We start from the raw sequence: 22604 nt of genomic DNA on the forward strand, positions 1-22604 counted from the left end.
GGACTGTCACTGGAAACATTGTACTACAGAAGTGGTTGAAGTGAATAGGTATTAATATTATTCCCTACTACCTGCATACTGGTAGTTGTATCTTTCAGTTGTCAGAGCTTTATAGAGGGACAGTTGCCCTGCCACTACAGAGGGAGAGAAGGGGAAGTAGAAATATAAAGCAACTCTCCCATCACTCCTCAAAACTGGTAGTGTTGTTTGAAGATGTATAGATGGGTTTATGACACAGGAGCAGGAGTCATGGTGCTGTGATGCTTGCCTTTGATGAGGCATGTCTGCAACAAACAGGAATTTTTACAGTATGCAGATAAAGTCAGTTTATTAGTCTTTAACACTGGCAGTTGGGAAGCTGGGTGGGACAAAATCACCCTTTCCCTATTTCTTCAGCTCTGACGGTGGAAAGCACTTGGGCTTTAACAACAAAGTGGCCACATGGGCTGGGGGAGGAGCTGTGAGCATGCCTACCTATCCTGACCTATAGTACAGGTAATTAAAACTGCAGGGTGCAACACAGAATTTGTCTAGAGCAGGCAGAGAAGCAAGTATACCAAATACACTTACCAAAAAAGCCAACAGCGGTGAAGACCATGTTGCTATGGGAAACATCTAAAAAGCCCAAACAAACACACCCTTTGAGACATGAATTGTGTCTATGTGCATTTTGTAGTGCTTGTGAGGCTTCACAAAATGCACAGAATGAAGAAAAAAAACAAGAGGTGGCAAACCACATCATTTTGGGCCTATAAAAGCAGTTGTTGTGGTGCCTTGTTCACCAGTTTGTGCCTCTTTCCTCGTGGCAATGGCCATCACAACAGGCCCAGACAGGGCACTTTACTGCAGCCAGGGCACAGGCATTTCCAGACGGAGCGTCCCTCCATGCTTACTGACTTGTACAAGCTGAAGACTTATGCTAGAGGCCTTTGGCAGTTTAGCTTCAACTCAAAACCCACATAATTACTCACAACACAATCATCTCGTAGGGGACCCTTTAAGGTAAATAAAGCAGGAAGCTGTTTTTAGCAAGCCCCCACTTGCTGCAGCTCAGCAGCCATCCCCCTCCCCCCCCCCCCGTTCTCTGCATGCACATGCAGACACCAGAACACAGTTTGAGCCTGTAACACAACCTGCATCCACCCCATAATTAGAGTTACCAAAAAAAGTGGGCTAGAGGTTTTTTTCTGAGTGCTTAGGTCAAATCTGCAGAGTGACTGCTGCTCAGGGCTCCTGCTGCTACCATCGTATACTTCCACATCAGTGTATTTCAGCTGCAGAACTCTTCTATGGCTCATCCCTGACACTTCTTTATTCTCCTTCCTACTTCCAGTTTAGTCCTCAGAGGCATTTAGTTAAGCCTTCATACTTGAGCTATTAAACAACAGATTCTAGCAACAGACATTTTAATGCATCATCCACTTTGAATTGTTTTAGTTGCTATTTACTTCAGCTGTTCCATCATTTTTAGCCAATGAGTTGGTTTCTAAAGGCTCTAAGTTTGCCTGGAAGACTTCACAGGGATTCTAGAAGGAATGACTTGGATTTGCCCTTGCCATCAGGAGCAACCAGAACTGCTAAGTGTCAACTCACTCTTGTAGGTGGAGCCAGTGGGTGCCCAGAGGTCCTTAGTTTGACAGTACTACCACTTTAAGAGCCCTTTTTTTCCCCCGTCCATCTCACCTTAAGGGCTGCAAACTACTTGTGAATGGAACTGTATCTTCTGAACACACACACACACACACACACACACACACACACAGAGAACATTTTCTCTGTGTGGGCTCAATATTTGTTCCAGCTTGGAACAAAGTTAACTGCAAAAAAACCAACCTTACTACACCAAAACAATTACTCCATGCCCACAATGACACTGGAAGCTGCAGGGAAAACAGCAGATAGCTGGACTAAAATAATGCAGACTAAGATCATCCCACAGAGAGAATGGAGTAATTTCAGAGGTTTTTTTTTCCCCAGTAATAGCCAAAAAATCTTATTTGCAGGCAAACAATTTGAGAACAAGCTCAGGTCGATGCAACATGAAGCAAGCTGTAGTAAACCATACGGTGTAGTTAGGTGTGTTGAACAGAGAAGGGTCATGCAAGCGTGTATGTGGGAAGTCCCTGTTCCCCAATAGAAAAAGCAATCCAGTTTTAACAGTTGAGGGCTTGCATTCCAAGTTCCTGCTGCTAAATCTAGAATGCAGCAACACTTAACTTGGCATCGCTGTCCCTGCAGGAAAAACAAAGAGAAACAAAAAAACCCATTTAAAATCCCATTTGGGATTATGCAAGCTCAGAGTCATTTCACACGGTTTGTAAACTCCCACTCCAAATGCAAGCGCGCTGCCCACATCAGGACCATACTGCTTCAGCTTGAATCCCTTCCTCTGCATACCACTAATTCAGGATTGCTAAAAATACAAGCAAGCAACAAAACCAACTTCTATGTATTTCTAGACAACAGAACCATCAATCAGAAGTGTAATTCTCCAAGCACTGCTCAGCGTACATTTCACCACACACTCAGGCCCTACTGGCCTCCCCATGCTTGTAAAGTAAGAAAGATTACAGTAGTCTGTGTTAGATAGCTTGACTTCATACCCAGGACTTAAGACAAACCCAATGATTAGACTGCAGACTGGATGCAAAAAAAAAAATCAGACATGGAGCTCTAACAACAGGCATCTGTTGACACAGCCCATATTCCACACTGTGGCTGGAACTGCAGCTAGAGAAAGGACTGCACAACTCTCTCCCATCAAGTGGCCTGTTTCTCCTGCTCATCTATATTTTTCAGCATTAAGTTAATTAAAAGCAAATCAGAAAATAGGTTGGACTAAAAAGAGAAACACGTTTATGTAACCGAAAGTTAAAACAAGTTACTTCCCAGCTGCATTAAAGCCATTCTCCGCAGAAATGCAGTAATCTGCAGAGATAAAATTAACATCCCGCAGCTCTGTTTAAGCCAAAGGACACAGCATTTGCTTCAGGAAATCGCACAGAAAAAGCCAGAAATCTTGATCACTTTACAACCAGATTTCAGGTGCGGATGCAGAACAATCACTATCAGATTTCACTGCTACATGAGCCTCCCTCCTGAGGCTGCACCCTGAAAGGCATCAAGTCCCATCACTTTGCTGGAATATGAAAAGCTGTTATTTACCTTATCTTTATTACCCACCACATCTTCTCAGTACGCTTGCAAATGATCCTGCTTGGCAAGTCTAGATCTAGTTGACTGCTTAAACCATGAGCAGTGCAGGAAGTCTCAGGCTTGGTAGCAGTTTGGACTACAAGGAAATGGAGATTGCAGAAGCCGAAATCAAACCAGTGCTTGGCACGCACACACTAACAGCCACTCTGACAATCCTCACAGCACAACCAGCCAGTACAGGGCATGGCAGCTCCTCAGAAGCTTACCAGGCACTTGCAGCTTCCATTCAGAAGGCACAGCTACGTACTCTGGGTACGGATAAAACGTCAAACTGAAGCATTGCAGGTATTCAGAATCTATTTAATAGTGGGACACCAAAGAAGTACTACACATTGTTTTTCTTGAGCACATTAGATTTTGATTTAAGCAATTGCAACAGATGCAGCAGGAACTTCTCAAAAATAGTCTTCTATAGTCTATAATCCACAGTTTACTGTATCAGTCTAGTAAGTTATATCACAATACACTGTGCTAACTGGTCTGATAGCCTGATCTTTAGCAAAGCATCCTTCCCCTTTTTCCACCCCTGCCAAAAACAATGGCAAAACTCAGCCAAATTAAAAAAAAAAGAATAAAAGAAAAAATACTGTATGACTTAGTTTAGACTCTTTTTGTTGACCTAAACACAACGGGAGCTACCAGTTACACACAGCTTATCAACGATGGTGCATTTTAATCCTAAAAGTCTTCATGCTGATACAATAAAGTATTTTATACAGTGATCAATTTTTAATGCTTTATTCATTGATTAAAAGAATATACATTTAACATAAACCATACAACATCAGTCATCAATTCAAACATTCAGCTGGTTTCCTTACATTTTCTGTCAGGAGTTTTTTTTGTCTGATCACATTTATAAGATAAAATCTCACCACATCTGGCATATACACACACTGTGCCAGTGGATTCACTCTACTGATGTACATATAAAATCCGCATGGTATGTGCTCACTGGAGACAAAACAGCGCACACCTGTCAAAAGGTCATTTTAATATAAGATGGTAAAACCATTTGTAAAACACATATAAACTTTTTCCATAAATAGAATCATATCTGGACATCTGTTGCATAAATTGTGTTTTCCAAAGCTTACAATATAGCAGCCAGGTCTCAGCACTGCTGGGCACCCACGTTGGCCACTTACTTTATTATTGCAGACTGTCCTTTAAACATTAAATGCACAACATTCGTACCACTTAAAACTGGGGTCAGGTGGAAGTCTCACAGAGACCACGTCTGTACCGCGGTTGCCCTGAAACAGTTAAATCGGCTTTTAAAGCCTCTCAGATATAACAAGATTTTAAAACATACTTCATGGAATGTTCTTCATGCATCATAGCAGCTCATACCTGTGATAGAACAAGCTTTGTATTTGCTTCCTTTCCTTCCTTTACATTCACTATTCACAGTGAAACAGGTGCATGTTTGTTAAGAGTTCTGAGGTTGCTGACTGAGCCACAGCACAGCTGTGTACCACAGGTCGAAATTCGACCTTATATATTACAATCTAGCAGTATCTGGCTGGCCAAAAGTTGGCCTGCCCCTGCCAGCATGTGGGCACTTCTTCGTTTTTAATCTATTCTTTGGCAGCTGACACAGGCGCTGACAGAGAAAATCCAGTGACTCGGTTGCTAGGGATTTCACGACTAATGTTTGTTTGCAGGTGTATACCTTAGTACTGAAGTCCACTGTTATGTTTTTACCTCATCGGAGTGCACATTCTTGCTTTTTTTTCTTCAAAACTTTGGCCCAAAGCTAACTTTTAAGATGACAGAACATGAGAATAAACAAGGAGGAGTTTGCAAAGAATCCAAAAGACTACATACACTCATGGAGTGGATCTGGAAGTGCAGGTACCTGAACAGCTAGTGTTTCACCCCACCACTTACCAGCTAGGAAAAGCTGAGAATGGGAGTTAAGTCATGCTTCAGAATCGGCACGTGAAATAAAGCAAGGTGAGAGTCTTACGATGAACAGCCCTGGATAGACTTCTCTTCCTTTAAGCCTATTAAGTAGCATGCTACCAGATTAAGCACACAATGACAGCACAGAAATCCACTGGGCTATGGATATGGGTATTAAAAAGGGTTGGCTCCTGAGCACAGAACTCCGATATAAGAGTAAAAATCATTCCAAATGCAGTTATCAGTAGAAGTAAAAAGTTAGCTGGCAACCTCGGACAGCCTTTGGCTGTGCCTCTGTAAGGTTTGGTAGACAAGTCCATTAACCGTGAAAACCCTAAACACTGCCACTTTCAGCTTCTAAACCAATACCCGACTACGTTCTTTGATCAAGAAGTAGAGTACACATATATAATTCTATATAGCTAATACTGATTAAACACAGCACAAAAGGGGTTAATTCACACTACTGAAAAAAAAACATAATAGGACCCTACTTGCATATGTAACCACAGGAATTGTAGATAAGGAGCTAAATGCCTTCACTGAAGCTTTGCATCTCTCTGTAGAAGTGACAAGTTGGCTCAGTGAAGACACTGAGCAGCTCTATGTCCATGACAGCATGCCAAGGTCGACCCAATCCGAGAGATACTTGCTCGATGAGATTGTGTACTGGATCCACATCCTGATCAGCCAGTTCTCCTTGGTCAAAATCAATGCTTTCTTCTGTGACTTCTAGAACTTTCAGGTCAGAGCCACGAAGACGAGCAATTGCTATGAGATTATGAGCCCAAACTGTGTAACCTAGGGGGAAGAAGAAGAAGTTGCTCTGTCATTTTGCTACATGGCTTTTTTTTTTTTTTTCCCCAGAAGTACATAGTAGCAAATCATCTCAGTGTCCTTCTGGACCTATTTGTCACCTTCCATCTGGCAGAATCCCCCTACAGCACGGGGATTTTTTTTTGGTTACAAGTGGTAAAGCCCCATCTTGTATTCTGAATGAAGAATTATCAAAAATATTTCAGGTAGTTTGACCAAGCTTTTCCATATCTATTTTTTTTCCACTATCTGTAGAAAAGTGGACTTCCTTACTACAATTTATACCTACAATTTCAAACCTGTGATTGCTTTGTAGTAGAAATAAACAGAATTAAAACAAAAAGTAATCCGTTATTTCAAGTGAATGTATAAAAGGATTGTCTTACAACTGTTTGCGCTAAAAAAAAGTGTTTGCTTTTGTTATACTAAAGGTAGATTTAACAAAAATACCCCAAACCATGCAAACCAAAATCCTCTCCAGGAAACAGGGCACACCACTATATAAATATTTAAAAAAATAAAAATCTACATATATCTTGTTATTCCATCTGAGATTTAAAATAATTACAAAGCTTCCCCCTCTTCCCATTAGTATATATTGGCACCCTTCTTTAAAAACACCTACTGCCTTGTTACCTGTTAGCGTTCTGTACCCTGGCTAAGGCAAATGCTGGGCTCCTTATTCAGATGCAAACCACAAATAACCTGGGAACTTCCCTTTATTGGGAGCTCTGCCAAGTCAGCCCTTCCACTGCAAAAGGAAAGGCTCGCTTCTGCCTTCATCATCATTCTGTTGGTAAGACGCCCTCTTAGATTCTGCAGTCTACACAATATTTGAATAGGGAAAATTAAGCTGCTGGGAAATTAAAACTATATGTAAATAAAAGCCTTTTTCAGAGCTAATAGCAAAGGAAAGGAGAAGGAAAAAAACCCCAAACAATCTCAAAACAAACCACCACCAGCAGCAACCCCCGAGTAGTATTGGAAACTGAAAAATAACCTCTTCAGCAGAAGGAGAAACCCGAGCACTTACATATAAAGTGAATTATGGAGCCAGCAACCATTTTATGGTAAGCCTCAGAAAACATAAGCGTGAGGCTAAGAAGCTGCACTGAAACACCACAGCATTCTAGATCTTTCTTTCTAGTCATGTTCTTTTCACAGTTGCTATTCTTGAAGAAAGATGCTTATGCTACAGTACCAGAGGAGTTATATTCACAGCTTTAAAACGATCAGGAGGCATTTATAAGCAGCTTAGCTAGCTTCTGTTACAAGGAGGGGAGAAAAGAAGGGGAAAGAATCTAGATCCCAACACCACAGCAAGGCTAATACTTGGCCATTCTCTCCCCCAGGTGTACATGACATCTCTCCAAATGAAGGTGTAGCAACACCTATTTGCTACACAGAACCGCAGAAGGCATTTGCTTTCCCAACACCCTGCACAAACTAATTCCTTCTGCTGAATAGACATGTGCTGGTATTAAAAGATACTTATGCTAGCTTATTTCAGGTATTTCACCATATTTTTAAGTTTAGATAATGCATTAGAGGACTTCCCCGCAGGAGGAGGGTAATTTAGGGTAATACTTTTTTTTTTTTTTAAGGCCCTCAAACTTGTACCCAAATGTTAGAAGAAACCCATAAAATGCACAGAGTGGTACAGTCATGTGCCAGTATCCAAAACCAGTCAGACCTGGAAATTATAAAGGAAAGGCAGCTGAACTGATCTCTCCCCACAGCCTTCCTTATAATTTCTCAGTAGAAGACAGTGGAAAAACCTTTTTCTAGCACATACAGCACGACCTTCTGACTGCAACCAAGGAAATGTGAACGTACAGCCTTCACTGCTGAAGGTTTCTCCCTGTTTGTGCTGAATGACCAGAGCTTTACTCCCCCAAGCAGTCAGAGGACAGCTTATTCTTATGCAACACAATACAGAGTCATTATTTAACTCCTTCATGCATTGTCACACCTGGTCTTGATAAGCTGATTCCAGCACAAAGAACTGTTCTGAATTATTTCAGTTTCAGGTGCCTTCAGATTTGCTAAACAACTGTAACCTCCAGCAAATACTGTACTGATGAGAGAGCTGAATATAAATGCAGGTTTTTATTATTTGCAATGATATGGCAAATAGGTGGGATAAACCTAGTTCTGGTATTATTGGTGAAACCAATGAACCCACTGAGCCAACCTCCTCTGCACTGTACTTTTCAGCTTTTATCTGCTGGCAAAGTCTTACCAAACTGGTAACAGATTTCCTATCCCTCAGTCTTAGGGCACTTCCCCATGTTATTTACAAACAGGAAGCACAATCATTTCATCTTGCCAGCATATGTTTTCAGTGCTCACGGTCACATAACAGGCCACCTGGTAGAACTTGCACAATGCAGACCACTTTCAGGATAAGCCCCCTTGAATGCTCAGTTCTTAGTCATCCTTGCTTCTGTGAAAAGCCTAATAAAATCCTACATGAGTTCTTAACAGAAGTTAAGAAGCTACAAATACTTTCAGAACTCACACACAATAAACACCTTCAAATTTTCAAACACAAAAATATCTGTACAAGGTACAACAAAACGCATAGCAACTATGCAGCAGACTTTTGAACACCACTCCACTAAAACATATTGTGATTAAAAAGGCCAAAGTGTTGTAAGTATTTTGAAGTCATATACTACGCACACAGAGTATACTACCTACCATGAACAGCCAGGAGAGACAGCCTTGTGCACCTCCAGGCTAGTAAGACAAGTGGATCTTCATTCCGGTTGTCGCTGAGATCTGGGAAACCAGACATATCTATCACATCATTCATTAGTATAAAGTGAGTGAGGAACTTGTCATACTGCCTGGATATGAGGTCAACAACAGCCCCTGAAACACAAGTGATGTAGCTGTCAAAGTGAATCCTCTCTAGGGGGATACTGGGCTTAAGAATCCTTAACATATCATCACTTTTGACATCAAAAGCCATTATATAGACCCGAAGATTAGTGCTGTTGCGAGTCAGTGCCTTCCAATTCTCATCTTCTGGCATACTGTCCAATGACTTGTGCATTATGGAAACACTGTGGACCAGGAGAGACAGTCGATGCAAAGGCACATGGTTGCTATCAGCCAGGACTCTTGCCATTTCAGCTGTAAAATCACAGAAATCCAAAGCGAGCGAACGCAGATTCACAAAGCGCTCCAATTCAACCGCGGTGATAAGAGTGGTATTACCAGGGATGTGGTTGTCCAATAAGCTCAGATGTTCCATGGTGTTGGCTATAGGGTTTGACAAGGAGGACAATGATGTGGGAGTTACTATTTGCAGCATAAACCCACAAGACAGCCATTTCAATTGCCTGCTATTGCCCAGTATCTCTTCAAACAGCTGTTGGATTCTGCAAGTAAACAAAACAGACAATGATCCTGTTAAACATGGTTTAGTCTTACCAAATGCATACCATTCTATTTTTTATTCCAGATTCTTCTTTCATTTAATGGCCTTATTCTGTAGGAAGGTGCTATTATTATGGTTCTTCTGAACTACAAGTGTTAGAATCTGACTTTGCAGACATCCCACAGCAATTTAACCCTCACTGCATGGTGAAAAGGTTAAAACTGTAAGCCATCTTGTGAAAAATAAAGTATTTTGTCTTTCAAAAACAGTGGCACACTATGAACCTTCATTTCATGTATTTTCCAGCACGTATTTAACACCCTCCCACATACATTTTAAGGTTATGCAAATAAGAAAACCTGTAATGCTTTTAAAACATAGCTCTTGTTTTTAAAAACAGCTTTTTTGTATTTGCTAACCTCTCCAGAACTGCAAATTCAGTATGGAAAAAAAAAGTAATTTTCAATAAAAGGTTGCAGAAACTTGACTTTGAGCATAAGTCAGAATGATCTCAAGCTACCTGCTTGACTCTGCTCATTAAAGGGTAAAGAACAAGCATATAAGATGATTCTGTAAATAATTCCAAATGTACAGCTAACTGGATTTTCAAGTGTCAACAGGTTTTAAGTTTTACCAAGACAACTTGGACCTGGTACAATTTCAACCTCAGACAAATTCAAATGGCAAGTGCTCTTTGAGCTTATGTTTTAGGACATGTATGTGGATGAGCATTTGATCTCAAATGCTGGCCAGCCAGAGGAAAAAAAAAAATAATCAGTGTTTAAGGGAAATCCACAGCTGAGCCAGGTTATGACAGTTCCACAAAATGTCAAGAAAATAAGATGTGAACACCTTCAGCACGAAATAGCAGAAATTTGTGCCTCAAATCAGCTAGTGCATAGAATGCTTCTTTCTTCATTGCTAGGAGTACCTGCATACTTTAGGCATCTAAGCAAAACACTGTTACAAAGTTGTTATTCTCATCCATGTATCTTTAACAGAGATATTAAAGGCTTATTTTGCCCAATATCCTGACTGACAGCAAAGAAACACTGACTCCTCAAGAAGTGCAACAGAACAAGAAAATCACGTAGGGGCATTTCTCAAATTATCTCCCTCATTTCCAAACACTTGTAACTCAGACCCACAGGCCAAGGTGGCTCTTCATATTCACTAACGCCCAGGGACCCCACTTCTACAAGTTTATTCACATATGCGTTTAGCAACTGTAACAACCAGTAACAGAGAATCCTGCAGGGTGATTTCCCCCCCCTCCTCGTGCCCACCTTTGATGCCCCATAATCCTTCTGTTTTAAGTTTAGAGATCAATCCTTACTCATCCTCTCCCTCTGCAAATCCTTATTCATCCTCTCCCTTGCTTGCATGTGCTTTCTTCTCCTAAAAACATACCATGTTTGCAAGGTCTGACTTGTCCTTGGAAGTGGAAAAGTTTTTGTGATTACTGTATTTATTATACACCTCAGAACAGTTCCCAAGACTTTGCCTAGTATAGTCATCAGGTTTAAAGACTTCAGTTCTTCCAGATATTCTCTGATTCTCAGATTACTTTTTTTTAGCTGAGGACTGGCAACTGCGACACAAACAAAACAGTTTTAAACACCAGGTCAAGAGTCACAGATAGGGTAGTTTCGCTATTTTACTCCTAAATTGTTCTACAGCTCAGATGAGCCCAGTTTGATCCTGCCAATGTCTGTTTCATGATTATGCCTGATGATGCTTAAATTGAGGGCAGATTCTCTGACAATCTCTCTACCTCCAAAGAAATCTCTCTACCACAGAAACCTCTAATTTCTTCCAATGAATGATGACTTTTCCCTCTCCACTCTCACCATACACACCTACAAATGGCATTGTAATGGCTGCAGCAATGGTTGTTTATTTTGTAATAGTAAGTAGTCAATCTTAATAGTGCTTGTAATATTTTACAGAACAACTGAAGAGATGACATATCAATTTTGAGATGCTTAGTAGAATACAGAACACTACAATCTGTATGCCTCACAGCACAAAAAAAAAATCTGTTTAAATTTTGCTTCTCATGTGACTTAAACATCTAAGTTAGAAGAGTACTGTTCTAGTACTTACACAATTTAACACAGAGAAATACAGTACAGAATTCTGCAGCTGCAGGGTGGGTTTTGCCCTGTATGGGAATTGCATTAAATAACTTTTTAAAAGAGAGATACTGATTTAATGCTATCTACACATCAGCTTATTAGTGCAAGCAGCAAAGTATTTACACAGGTATTTAGATTTGTGGTGACAAGTCTACCAACCTGTAGGTTCTAAGAACATTCCTCAATTCTTTGCCAATTTAATAAAAAAAGGATCAAACATGTCAATAGAGAACACTTAAGAGTAATCACTTTTGGATTGTTTTTAATACCCGATTTGTGTAAGTCCAGACAAGAAGCACCCATATAAACCACAGGCCATTAGTTTTAACATATTTCAAGTAAGTCTTTCAAACACACTATCAGGGGTTTTTCCTCCCTTGCACCCTCTTGAGTATATCCCATTTTTCATAAGCAGACTGTATCTAACTGGAGTTTGCAAAAGTTTGAACTGTGTTCTAGAAACGTAGTCATAGTAAGTGAGTATTTGGGAATTAGCACCCACTTTATTACCATAGTAATTTTTACTTCAACTGCTTAGCATGTAGTACAATATTTATCCTAACTTACGCAGTTATCTTAAAGCTCACTTACGAAACTAAAGTTTAGGCATGGGTTAGTATGTGTAACACAAAAAATAAGCACAGCTCAGCACATGCAAGAAAGTAACATAACCTAATGATGCCTCAACAAGTATACATCAGTCCCCTTTCCTTCCTGTAAGGAGCAATTGTGGGATGTTCACTATCAACCTGAATCCTACGAATGATCATACCAGAACAGAACAGATTAAAAAAAAACTCAAAATAAGTTAGTTTCCCAATTAATGTCTGAAATGGTGTTTTCAGCCAAAGGACAGACCAAGGCCTGACTAGACAAGATGATTCGCTATTTAAGCCCAAAGAACAGCCCTGAGCAGTACTGAAGCACATGGATGGCCCTGGACAGAAAGCAAACATATTACTAAGATGCATATGGAGCCCCTTTGCTTAATTCAAAAAGGTCAATCAAAATATTTTGTTTAATAACAGAGGCTAAACTCATTCTTTCGGGAATCAAACCACCTGAACCACTCAGATAAATCATGGGAAGCAGATTTCAGAAAGCCAAAATTTTAAACTCTTTGTTCAACTCAAGACAAATGCATTATTTATGCTGATGCTGAGCTCCCAACACTAAGGAACTGAGCTGTAAAGAGAATTTTAGAAAGGAACTAGGGACATGTAAGCTACACGGAAAAAGAAAGAGCATTACAAATAGATGCTGATCAGTGCAAAAGTGTTATTTTTGAAGATACAATCCAAAGCCTCCTCTCCCTCAGAACAATCCTTAGTCTTAACTTGGAGGAGCATCCTAATGGTTCTGTACTAGCAGAGATTCCACCCACAGTCTGTTACACCCAGCTCAATGATATGGACTTCAGGAAATGTCACACTTTCTTCCCCAACTGCTTTAATTGCAGGAAGTTTCTGAAACAGCTAGTAATGTTTATCACCATATGGGTTCCAAAATCCTCAACTATCAATAATGCTGTCTCCAAAGGTTGCTCAGCATCTTCCAGGGTTAGTTACCAGCACCAGTGCTTTACAGCTTAACTGATGCAAACACCACAGACAAGACTAAAGAGCTATAAAAATTTACTTCCTGAAGTAAATCTGCTGCTAGTGCTAATGAACTTGAGAATACTAAACAAAACACTGACAGCTTTAATTTAGAAAAGGAACAGCAGGTCCCAAATACATTGTTTTATTCTAGAAAACAGAAAAACCCCACCAAAACCAAGCAAACAAAAAAGAGGCAGCATTTATTCGCTCATTCCAAAATGTGCAAAGGTCAACATTCACCCAAAAGACTAACTTGAAAGTAGATACTGGGCTTTGAGAGGTTTATGGCTCTGAAACGTGCATACTTATTTTTGTTACTTGTTTGAAGAAATGTTTAACCATGCACTCAGCTGAGTAAACATCTGCTTAGATGGCTCTCTTCAAACCCCTTGGCAAAGATTGGATTACATATTTATGTTTTGACAATAAAGGGTATGAAAAAAAGGAGCTTTCACTAAATCAGCCTTTTACCTGCACACAGCACAACAATACATATATTACATATGCTCCAAGTTCTGCATTCTAAGCATAATGGATGACACAGTATGTGACACACATCTGTATTTGCACTGTTTTGCAAACTTATGACCGGACCAAACCCTTACTTTGATGGTTGTGTTCACATACATACATTGATCTGATCATATACCTACGCTACTTCTAGAACCACTCAAAACAAATACCAGCAGAGCTAACAAGTGGCCGTAATTATTTTGCTCCTAAGCTACTGAGAGAAAGATGTTTAAAGAGACACAAATTAAAATCATGGTATTCAGAATTTATCTGTATGGAAAGTTTTATCAGAACTGCTAAAATAGTTAACTTAATATCACTCCTTCTATGGAAATTTATTCCAAAATCAGTAGCTTTTGACACTGTATTTAACCTTTTCCAAAGAAAAACTAGCTATTCTGATGGTAAGCATTCAAGGACTGTACCATATGTAATTATGGCAAGCTACAATACACCTCTGCACTAAACAAGCACATTGTGAGCTACGTTCTTCCAGGAATTCTGCAAATACATAACCTAGTTCTAAAATGCAACTCAAAGTAAGTTGTTTGTATTTACATTCTCTTTCAAGTTTACTTGCTACATGTCCTTAATTATTGTGAAATACAACAGATTACTTATTTTTCTAATTTTTCATCTGCAGCAATAATAGAGGTGCTGGCAACAACACGCCATCCTTCTTCCCCTTTTGGTGCCATTAACACATTGTTTCTAGAACACAGTGAAAAGAGGAAAGGATTCTCATCCTACTGAGAAAGGGAGAAATAAAAAGCAACAAAAATAGACTACTTCATGTGAATAGCAGGAACAGAAATCAACTCAATTTAAGAATCTAGATTCTCATCCAATTAAAACACTTAAAAGCTTTCTCAGTCACATATTTCAGGCATGAAAATCTGTGCTATGTTATCTGGTTTTATTATTTTACTGTATTTGATAATTTAAAAATATAACTTACTGCTTAATCTTCTTGCCATCAGGGTCAACCTTACCGAGGTATGTATTTGATATACTTCCATGTTGCTGCAGAATACTTATATCCCCAAAGAGACTTAATTTCTGGAGGTTCCTGTGAAACATCAAAGTAAAAAGGAATCTATAAGGAATCACTCTGGACAAGATAAGACACTGGCAATAAGAACACATTATTACATGGAACATATAGTCTGTTTTGGGAAACATCCTAGTGTCCCAGAATACAGACACATATGGAACTACAGAAAAAGAGACTGGAGGGGAAAAGGAAAACACAAACTGCTAAATCCAGCTGTAAAAGCAAATGCCAGTTTCCAGTCACCACAGTATTTTCAGTAGGCCAGCACCATAAAAAAAACTTTTAGCTGTGCTTTCACGCACTTTTTAGTCCTTGGAATATGTGTGTTAAGCATCACAGATGAAAACATCAAATATCTATTCTTTTTAACATTTAACACTTCATCCAATACCCAGACAGAATACAACCACAAACAATCCTGCCTAAGCACTTACGTATTTCAGTTGGGTTATAAATGGGAGCCCAAACCTGCCTCACTTGAGGCAAACACAAACCTGAGACAGGAAAAGCAAAAGTTCCCGACACCATGTCTAATTTCTGTTACATCAAATCAGGGGAACCTGTTCTAGCTTTTCCCATCAGCAATCAAAGAGGATTAGTGGTCCAACATGACACACAATTCTGATCTCTAGAAGGGATGCCTAAAAAGAAGTGAATGAGCATAAGTTTATGCTGGACATGGCTCAGCATGCTAGACAGTTTTCCTTTCCTTAGTACAGTTTATTTCTAGCTTGCATCTTCTATATTCCTAAAAATTACCAAGCAAGAGATATGAAAACGACTGCAGTGTTAGAGTAGTTGCGTGGCATTTACTTTTGAGATTTTTATTTTTTTAAACTAAGTTTTGTGTAACATTTTTAATACATGCTGTGAAGTAGATTTACTCCTAACATGCAAGGACTAGTCTGCAATTAATTAACATGGCAGAAACTCCAGTTTCATCACAACTGGATACATGAGTTGAATTAATCTTAAACAGCAGGTGCCAATTAACCTGTAGCTGACAATTAAGTGAGTTACATAAATCCTTATTTCTGCTGGCTTACAAATCATATGCTAATACTTCAGATCAGCTTTGAGGAAAATGCAGTACAATTACATTGTTCAAGCACAGGGAAGCTCTGGTGCCATCTCACTACTTCCGCAGTATGAATTGATATTCTACCAAGAGGAGGGGAAAAGAAAAAAAAAAGAAGTATCAAGGAGTCAGGTTTCACATTTTTTAATTAAGTATTAAATGCAGTCTGTAACTGGGATCTACCATAAATCATAACTTATTTCATTTGAAGTTCCTGTATTCAATAACCATATACTAGTATCCTGAAATCTACTCAATGCTGCATTTGCTGCTTTTCTTCTAGAGGTGAAGAACAAGCTCATACCAAGACCCACCTGCTTCCTGTTGAGTCAGGCAAATGCTGGGGCAAAATACCTAGATTTTAAAACTGTTTCAGAAATTTTAACCATTCGATATCTAGTCTTTAAAATACAGGACTACTGCACTGATGACACGTTAATATAAACTGAGCCCTGACCACATGCTCAATATTCTATGACTCTGACTTTCTGACAAAGATAATGCCTGATCATACTGAAAAACAAGCTTGGAAGGGAAATCTGTGAAGACATGGGCACCACCTCTTCTTCCCTCAAAACTTGTAAGAGTCTGCTATGACAGGGAAAGCAGCAGAAACCTCCACCTGGTGTGAAAGGCAGTGTTCACAGCCAGTGCTGTAATTAAGCTTTTATCTTCTGATCTTGGTGACTTAATTCTGAGAAATGAGACAAAATGCCATCTTCGGACAATTCTGTACCACCTGCATTATTTTCATCACACATAGGTCTTGTTTTGTGCTACTCATACCCCCAGTGGATGCTACTGTAGGCCGGTATCCATTTTAGAGCCACCAAACTACAGGACACATGAAGCGCTTTACTAGTATCCCACATTTTTACTACATCTATTTGACTGCCATCTCACATGCTACAGAGACACATGAAGAAGTTCTCTGCCTCAAAACTTAAGCAATTAAAACATCCAGTAATTTTTCCATTTCACAGCACAGTTATTACCATCAACAAACCCGGCCACAGTTCAACACAATATCAGATTTTTGTTACTATCTGCAGTGTCATATAATCTCTACGGCGTTCAGCTCACATCTCATCTTTATTTCAGAGAGTTAGTAAAGTGATCGCTATTTAAATGAAATTTAGAAGTTAATTGTCATATTTTGCTAAAAGTCATAAGGGCATCTTAATCCTATGCACTACCCACACGCAGAGCTGGGGAAAAAACATGTTTTGGGAGGATTTCTAAGCAATTCATTTTCCATTAACTCAAAAAGCATGCTAAAGGCAGTAAGATTTTCACAGGCCTCATCTTCAGTTTTGATCAGTCTTTCTGAACAACCAAATTAAAAAAAGAACAAAATGGCCTTGCTTACATTCAACATGAATAAAGTGGTATGTCACATACTGTATTGTTATACTAGTTTTTGCCAGTTTAAGCTGCCTGCTCAGACCAACAGAAGAGAGTCATTACAAAACCTCAAATATAGATGCAGTCTACTGTTTTGAATCACTCACCAATTTTTGGTAACTCTGAGATGGATACTACAATTTACCAAGATACCACAGTTTTACTACAATCTTGCATTTTTGTTTCCACAGCAAAGATCAAACAGGTCACACAGATGAACATACTGCAGAGGAAAGGAGGGGGGCGTGTGCATGTTACTACCTTCCTATTTTTCTTTGTAAGCGTTTAAAGGAGAAACCATATTCTGGGGTTTCAGAGTTGCATAAAAGAACAGATTTTTTTCTCCTGAATGATCAGGAGGTGCTTCTTAGGTGCTATATGCACTGGAATGTCACCCTCCCACTTGCTTTCTAGAACTTAGTTTTGAAAAATCAATTTGAGGCAGCACAGATTACTAGGATCTCTTAAAAGCACTAAGCAAAAATTTGTCCCTCCAAATACTGCCACAGAACATTATGGCAACACACACCCCTTTGGTTTTGTTTTTTTTTAATAGGAAGAACATCAACTGTTCAGCAATAATATACCTTGTTACTTTGCCTCATTTACTGTCATAAATATAACAGGTCATGGGAAAGTTACAGATCGCTAAATGTTACTAAAGTAGGGTTTATAATTAAATAAATTATGGATTTTTAGAGCTTATCACAGTCCCAGCGCTATTAAAGCAATATTTTGGGAGTAATATCCTGCTAACCACAAAGTTTCTGGCGACCTGAGCTCTACCTGAAATATAAGACAGGCCTAGAACATACCTTTTTGGATTATAACTGCCTGCCAGCAGCAACACTCGTCAGAGTATTTTCAGTTGTTTTTAAACCAAGTTGCAGACAAGCAGATACTTCCTTAATCCCATCAGAATTAGCAAAGGCCACACTGAAATATTTTTCTAGAGACTTAATATGCAGACTTGCTTAGAAATTAGCAATTTTATGTTGTACAGAAAATGCTTTTCTTAGCAAAAATGCACATTGTTCTCCTCTACCCAAGAGAGCATTTAGAAATTACATTACTTTTAGTCATTATTTTTCTTAGGTCCTGTGGTATTGTAAATCCTCAAGGAATTCTAGAGACATCTGAAGTACTTTTTTTTTTTCCTTCAAGGAGGGGGTGTGCGTGTTACTGTGTTGTTTAATAGTAGATTAAAAAGCCCACAACAAGATTACAAGGTTAAGAAACAGCATACCATTTCACAAAAGTGGATTTCTTCCTTCCCAGTTCTGAAGTATCAGATCGAAGTTCTTTGAACTTCTCTGCCAAAAAGCTATCATAAGGGCTGACAGGAGTTATGAAAGCACCATCCTGTTTTAAACTTAATTCCAAAAGGAATGCATTTACAGTGATTCAGCCACTCCAGAATTTAAAAACACTGCTGTTTCCAACATTTTGGAAACTAGAATAGCTATCCCACGTACAGGAACATACAGCAAACATAGGAAGGAATTATTAATTATCCTTGCATTACAGATGAATAAACTAGAAGCACAGAAATAAAGTGACTGAACCACGGTCATCCCTTCAACAAAGCTAAGCATCAGGCAGATGACAATGCCTCCGGTTTAGACATGTCGTCACAGTCAGAACTAAGCAGCAATGTGGAATATGCTAATGCTCCTTCCCAAAGCTCTCCTTAAAGAGCTAAACCACAACGTTCCAATGCTCTACACACAAACCAATCGGTTATTGGTAGTTACCCTGCAAGAAAAAAAATACATCAAAATAAACTAAAACCTCTGTCTGTTCGAGGAGGTGAAAATTAGTCTATTCAGGAAGTAAATTATGAATAAAAGCTCAACTGCTTAATGCAAACCCCCTCCCCAATTTTTTAAACGCTCATAAAGCGCCTGCTGTAATAACCAGGTGCCCTCTGTTCCCAAGTCATACATTATTCATCTCAAAACAAAAGAGCAGCGTGCAAATGATTTGCAGACATCAAAAAAGCACAGTAATGCAAATTCCTATCAAAATGGTAACTTTTCACCCCTGGCTTACCACCAAAATTATACTAATCTACCAGAAAATAGGTACTGGAGAAACAACTACTTCTACATCGTATTTTACTGCAGTCCTGATCCACACTGGGCACAGAGAACCTGTAAAAAGAACTTTAGAAAGCAACTGTCCTTTTCAGAAAAAAAGGTGTACTAAAAGCCATGTCACAATGCACTTAACTTTGACAGCCTCAAAATTTAGTGAGATGGGGGAAACATTCTAGTTTTTCCAACAAAACCCCAGGCAACATCTCCTGCAAATACTCTTTATTTTAAAACTCCAAGTGCATGTAGTCCAAGATATTTGTCTCAGATTAGATAATCACCACCAACATCACTTCAACATTTTTTCCACTTACGGATTTCCCAAAGATTCAACAGTTCAGCAAAAGCTCCTTAAATGCAAGAGAAGCCCAAACAAGACAGATGATCATGATCTGCATACCGAGGATTGGCTGGGCAAGAAATAAATGAAAACAAAAGTGAACTGGGACCCACGAGCCGTTTTCAGAAATAAGGTTTGTAACTCTCAGCCATCACAGCTGCACCACAGGGAAGTACCTGCTGGGCACAACAGAGCAGAGGAACTGAAAGTGTGCCTTCACTTACCACACTTGCTTTCAGCTCAAACCAACGAGGAATTATCTGAAGTCCTCTTGCTACAATTCAAAATAAAGCAAGGAAGGCCTCAAACTATGCTCTTATCTATCCAGAATCAAAGAGGGGTGGTGATCGGACCATGATTCAGTTATATGCAGCTTTCCAAAGGCCATCCACAATGTTTAACTCATCCTAAAGATACCCTAAAATACTTGCAGTTTTGGGGTTTGGTTCTGGGTTGTTTTTTTTTTTTTAATTTCCTTTATAAGTAAAATTATATGCACACAGAGGGGAGGCAATATTAACCATTTCCTATCCTAAACTCTGAATGGCCTTCCAAACACATCACAACCTAACATCCTTGTTTTCCTGTCTAGCTGCTGACTGGAGGCCATATATTAAGATATCTGATTATTATCTTTTTAAAAAGATATCTGTCTTGATCACACCCACACACGGCAAAGAGAATGCAAGCAGTTTCACTTTAAAGAACTCCAACCTCCGGAAATTATCTAGCCTGCAAAAGTAATTCTGCAAAAAGCAGGATCTAAACACATCTTAAGTCCAAACAACAGGAAAATATTTCTATCATTTAAACTCAATTTGGTCAAGAAAATCCTACGCCTGAAGTTATTTTTTCAAACAAATCCAAATCTCCAATTTTAAACTGAGTCAAATCTCAGTTTAGCACGGCAACAGGAGAGCTGGCATGAAAGCTCAAGTTTTCAACGGCAAAATCCCTCATAACTAGAAAGGTGAAAGTGTTTTATTGGGGCAGTACTCCATCCTTCTGTCTTGAAAGACACCGATGATGCCATTTTCACCTTCCTTCTAATTTCTCGCGGCATTAATTATTTTTCAGTCATGCATAAGAGGTCTAAATCCTGTCGCTAGTAAGTCTTATATTTTAAAGTGAGAAAGGTACCTTGTTAGGCACCAAATTCAAACTCCCGGCTCTCACTCGCTTCACGGTAGTTGCATTCCCCCCTCCTTCGGAAAGAGGAAGGAGTTTTTCTTATGCAGTTACATCTGTTTCGCATATTGACTAGCCGCTTGCCAACTAAACGCCTGCGGTTATACTCCCTATCAAGCTACAGAAGAGAATAGCAATTGGGCAGTGCGAAGCAGCGCGCCTCCGCTTCTGCTCAACTCGCAGCCGCACAAACATCAGGATTTCCCGGGCCGGCAGCGCGGGGCTCCGCCGGCCTTCCGCCGCCCCAGCCCCAGGCGCAGCCCCAGCAGGAACCGGCCGCCGCGGGTCTCTCACAGACGCCGCTGCCGGCTGCGGGCGTCGCCCTCTCCCGCGAAAGCGGACGGGACGGCCGGGCCCAGGCCCCGCGTGGCTCAAGAGGCTTCTGCGCTCCGCCTGCCACCTTCCCCCGCTGCCTCCCCGCCGGGCGAAGCGCGGCCCGCTGCCCTGCCTTGCCCCGGCGGCGGTACCTGTTGCTCCGGACGCTGCTCAGGACGCACAACACCAGCTCCAGGTAGGTCCTCAGCAGGTCGAGCCAGCGCGGGCACAGCGGCGGCGCCTCCCCGTCGCCCGCCGCGGCGGCGCCCTCGCTCGCCGCCGCTACCGCCGCCCCCCCTCCGCCGCCGCCGCTGCTGGGGTAGTTGTCGGCGGCGAACTGTACGCGGAGCTCACGGACGAACCAGCCACACTTCCGCATGAGGAACTCGAGGCGCGGGCGCTCGGCCGGCGAGACGCGGAGGCTGAGGCGGAGGCGCGGCCACAGGGCCGGGTAGAACAAGCACTCCCGCCAGTGCGAGCAGGCGGCCGAGGCCCGCAGCCGGTCGGGGCCCGCCAGGAAGGAGAAGATGTGGACCACCAGCTCGCTGGGCAGGGAGCCGGCGCCCACCGCCTCCCCGCACACCGACATGCCTGGCGCCGGCCCGAGCCCCGCTGCGGCGGCCCCAGGCGGCGGCCCCGGCCTCGCCTCCAGCTCCTGCGACAAAAACAACAACATCAATGACAAGGCGGAGGGGGCGGGCGCCGGCCGGGACGCGGCTGCTGCCGGGACGCACCACCCGCGCCACCGCCGGGGGGTAGGGGGGGAGGAGGGGCGGAGCGGGCCCTACCACCCCCCAGCGCGGCGGGGAGGGGCGCGAAAGGGGGAGAGGTGGGTCTGGACCGCCCGCCCGCGCGGCGCCGCGTAAGCCCTACCACCCAGCCCGGAGGGGGGTGGTTAATGAACACGCTTCCGGCACCGTCTTCTATTCCTGCAAAGCGACGAAAAACGCCGCGGAGGAGGGTGGAGGAGCTACCCCGCGGGAGGAATGGAACGTGCCACTGTTCGAATGGGAGGCGGAGCCGGCCCAGCCGCCTCCGCGAGGGGGAGCGTTAGCCATTAACTATGCCGTGCCGGTGGCAGGGGCTGTTGGCGCACAGCTGCGTCCCGTTGCGAAGCCAGCGTGTTCCTAACACCACGCGGCGGAAGCCTTCCTCCCAGCCCCGAAGCATAACCCAGAATAGGGGGCTGAAGCGCAGCTCAGCGGCCGAGCGGAGCGAGGGTGTGTGGGTGCCCACCGGTACTGGGCCTTGAGGGGCTGCGGGCCTGGCCGGCAGCGCGGCTCCCCACAGCAGCTCCTCCGCCTCAGCGCACTGAGGCGGGGTGACCGGGGCGCGCATCCGCAGCCGTGGCCGGCCCCTGTGGGAGCGCTGGGTGCTGCCGGGGGCAGTGTGCGAGAGAGTCGCCGCTGGCCGCGCTTGCCCCGGGCGCCCGTGTTGAAGAGGACTTGGGTGGGAAGCGTATCGGGCGGCGCCGACGGGGCCCTCTGGCCGCACGTACGCCTTTGAGCCAGCGAAATTACCTCAGCAGCATTCCAGCTGCCGCCACGGG

At 41.9% G+C, this 22604-nt stretch overlaps 1 protein-coding gene across 1 annotated transcript; it reads right to left on the minus strand.

The window, feature by feature from the left end:
* Positions 1-3495: 3495 nt before the first annotated feature.
* FBXO33 (F-box protein 33) lies at positions 3496-22421 on the minus strand. The gene is made up of 5 exons (XM_062623995.1): positions 22292-22421; positions 21208-21710; positions 14539-14649; positions 8644-9329; positions 3496-5925 (listed from the first exon to the last, which is right to left on the minus strand). The coding sequence occupies exons 1-5, from the start codon at positions 22391-22393 to the stop codon at positions 5654-5656; spliced, it is 1674 nt and encodes a 557-aa protein (XP_062479979.1). The 5' UTR covers positions 22394-22421; the 3' UTR covers positions 3496-5653.
* Between the last annotated feature and the right edge of the window lie 183 nt (positions 22422-22604).

This window comes from Pezoporus occidentalis, unplaced genomic scaffold (genome assembly GCF_034315485.1).
Source record: "Pezoporus occidentalis ecotype Australia unplaced genomic scaffold, CSIRO_AGI_Poc_V1 ctg108, whole genome shotgun sequence".
Taxonomy (NCBI): Eukaryota; Metazoa; Chordata; class Aves; order Psittaciformes; family Psittacidae; genus Pezoporus; species Pezoporus occidentalis.